Raw genomic sequence first — 3637 nt, 5'->3', positions numbered from 1 at the left:
CAGCTCTATGGCATACCGCGAACCAACAGTATGTTATTTAATATTAGAAAGAACAACTCTTTTTACATGTTATTTTGTAATGGATTTCTGAAAGGGATCTTATTTTAAATGATTCAGCTTTTCCCAATCTGAAGTGACTGACTTAAACTAGTTGAATCAACCTGAAAGTTTTAGAAAATGAAACCACATGAATATATGGCATGCATTAATGGCAAAATATCAGAATGTTAACAGTTATAGAAGTCCTAAATCAGGGCTCTATTGTACATCACTATAGTCATATTGAATAGTGACTATTATAAAATGAGAAATTGGCTACATCATATGAATGCTATTAATGCCAGGACTTATTTTTTATTAAAATAACAAAGAATACAAATAGCTTATATCAGCAAATTACAGTGGTGTTCAGGCTCCAATACCAACATTCAGTCAAAGCCTATGGACAGATTAAGGTAAAAGATTTAGGAGAATTTAGGGACGGGAGAGGAAACATCAGTGACCTTGTTATTCTAGATTACAGAGTTGCCACACACCAAAATAAAATAAAATAAAAATAAATGTCAATTAGGTTGATTTCAGTACTTTAATTTTTTTAAAGAATACTTATTAAAAATACAGATTTTTAAATCTTACATTCTTGACCGAAAGAGCATTACCTACCTTCCTAAAAACAGCAGTAAACACAATTGTCAAAAATGTATGTTAATTCATCTTTGAGTCTACATTAGTATGGATTTAAAAACCCTGACACACTCCTACTTTCTGCTGAACTGAAGTCAAATATGGCATGGAATTTATGTTAGGTTGGTTCCAAAATGAAATATATAGACCTAGGCCAGTATCGGTAAACCATGCCTACATTGGCACAACTTCTCTAGCCATAAAAGCATAAATCACAAAGAAAAAAGTTAACCAACCAATTATTTTGAGATACTAAGAAAGGAAAGGAAATCAGTTTTGTAAAAACACTTTTCCCTCTTTTTATAAGCTTCTTTATTTACTCCGGATAGTTAACATAACAGTGTTTCATAGTGAAGTAAGCAGATTTTATACTCACTATTACTGTATGGATAGAAAGAGCCATACACATTTTTGTTTCTATAAGTCATCTCAGATCAAGCGATATGGCACATGACAACAGAGATTCAGAGGCACAAAGTTAATAAATACATTCAACATTGTCAAGCATTCAAAAGATAAATGCAATCATATAGCAAAAAAAAAAAAAAATTTTTTTTGTAATTTTGAGCTTTCCCAAGAAAGTGAAGAATCTTCATGTCAGAAATCTCTATAGCAAAGATTCCTACAAAAGAAAACAAATGATCAGATTAACATTTTAGGTCAACTGTCTCATCATGCATAAACAAGTGTATTCAGCTTTGACAAAGTTTTAGATCTTTCCCCATGCATGTTTGAAGGAGAACTGATACAACGTGGTTTTTCACTCAGGAGGAAAAGAGGATCGTATCATTCATGAACTGAGAGGCAAAGTCATTTTTGCTTTTCTTTTTTGTGTCTACCTAAATGTATTGTTTATTAATTATTATCTCTAGTAAAGGGAAAGCATATAACTTAAATGAGTTTTGTTACTATGTAAGTAATAAAACCTTAGAGATAGAAAGTTATCTGCAGGAGATATGTTCTGGGTGGGTTCAAATGGCCACCCTTGTGGTTAGTAGTGAAGTCTTTATCAGTGAACACCACCCAATGACCCCATTCTAATCTGTTGTCATTCTGAATGATTCATATTTTAAGAGTAATATGAATACCCTTCAAAAACTAGATAGTTCATCAATTCCCCTAAACCAGGGTGAACTAATTCATCCGATAAATAATTCAACAAATGATATATTCAACTGGGATGTATGTTAATTTAACTGTAATCTTTCATTTTGACCTTTAAAAGGTTAATTTAACCTTTCATTTAGAAAAAGATCATTTCAATCTCTTTTGTGAATATTTTAAGTATTCTTTTAAGTGTCTTTTTTCATTCTGCCTACATTAGAGCATTTGGAAAAATGGGAAGAGATGTCTAAAAAGAACATAATTAAATCAATTAACTGAAATTATAATAGCCATAGTTTTATATTTCTATTGTTATTAGAAAACAAAGTATTTCATTTATTAATCTTTAACTCTATGTCTTCAATTATTATTTAATCTTGTTTTTTTCTGGTATTACATCCTTTTGTGAATGATATGAACTTATAAACAATTTACCACACACTAAATGTTCTATCATATTTATATAGGCAATAAAAATTTTAAAGTTAAAGGGAAAAAGCAAGACATCTCTTTTTCATGACATATGTATTTTTATGGTATATCACAAAACATAACTGACGCAATCCTTTTGTTTTTATAACTTTTGCCTTCTTACACAGCAACCATACTCATTACTGAAAACTTAGGAAAAACCAAATAATTAGAAAAAAGAGTAAAACAATGACTAATACGTTTGCCACCCAAAAGCAACTGTTGCTCTATTTGAAGGCATCACATTCCTATTAAAATATTTTACCTCATTCAAAAATACAGTGCATGCAAAATCCTGTACACGAATGTTTGCAGCAGCTTGACTCATAACTGCCCATAACTGGGACACAGGGAAAGAATGGAACTGAGAAATACAGTACACACACACACACACACACACACACACCCGCCAAGCTCCACCAAGAAAAGCCTTCTTGCTCTAGTCAAAGGACCAAGAAAAGTTCCTGGTGTGGAGCTGTGGGTTAACGCAGGGGACTGTGAAACTGGCAGTTCAAGCTCACCAGCTACTCCTTGGAAACCCTATACAGGATCCCTATGGGTCGGAACCAACTCGATGGCACTTAACAACAACAACAGCTGGGTTTGACAATGCCTACCTTATTCCAGTCAAACAATGTGAAGGAAAAACCAGTGACCCCCTACTCTACTGCCTGGGCCAGAAAATAATTAAGTGGAGAAACAGTGCAAGATGGGCTACACATCCCTACTGGGGTGCTATCAGCAGAGACCAAGTTTCCATCTCTATCTGGTAATAGTTGCTGTAACTCCATTTGCCCTGCTCATGTGCTCTCAGGGGCGGTCAAGGTGGGAATCTGGATTTTATCTCTCTGCCTGATGGGTAGAAGAATGGTGGAGGATTTCAGAAAGGAGGGAGTTGGAGAAAAGAAAGTCCTGGGTAGATATCAAAGTGATCCCACATAAAACTGACCAAAATATAACAAAAGGTTAAAGAAATGTAATACAATATGAAGTCTATTCATGGCTCACATTGGATTCTGGGAAGCAAACAAATGAAGCCAATCAGAGCTGCATGACAATGACTCCAAAACTAAATCTACAAAAATAGGTCGTGATCTGTAGGGTAAAAAAAAAAAATGGAGACTGTTTTCTAAACAGATTAAAACATAACACCTAAAATGTCCAAGATCCCATGGAAAAACAGCCATCATACTATAAACCAGGAAAATTATCATTTGAATGAGAAAAAAACAACAACAATCAACAGTGAGATGGCTCAATGTTAAAATTATACAGTAAGGATTTTATAACACCAGCTGCTCCGCGGGAGAAAGATGAGGCTTTCTACTCCCGTAAAGATTTACACCCTCGGAAACCCTGTACAGGGTCGCTATGGGTC

The 3637-nt window shown here is 34.1% G+C and overlaps 1 protein-coding gene across 1 annotated transcript in view; it reads right to left on the bottom strand.

The window, feature by feature from the left end:
* Window positions 1–331: 331 nt before the first annotated feature.
* The window catches only part of LOC102830978 (testis-specific gene 10 protein-like), a 34085-nt gene continuing 30779 nt past the window's right edge, over window positions 332–3637 (bottom strand). Inside the window, exon 4 of the mRNA XM_006878019.1 lies at window positions 332–1306. Coding sequence (XP_006878081.1) covers window positions 1282–1306 — 25 coding nt within the window. The 3' untranslated portion in view covers window positions 332–1281. The remainder of the gene's footprint in view (window positions 1307–3637) is intronic.

Source organism: Chrysochloris asiatica, unplaced genomic scaffold (genome assembly GCF_000296735.1).
Source record: "Chrysochloris asiatica unplaced genomic scaffold, ChrAsi1.0 scaffold01037, whole genome shotgun sequence".
NCBI lineage: Eukaryota > Metazoa > Chordata > Mammalia > Afrosoricida > Chrysochloridae > Chrysochloris > Chrysochloris asiatica.
This window is presented reverse-complemented; position numbering and strand designations above follow the sequence as displayed.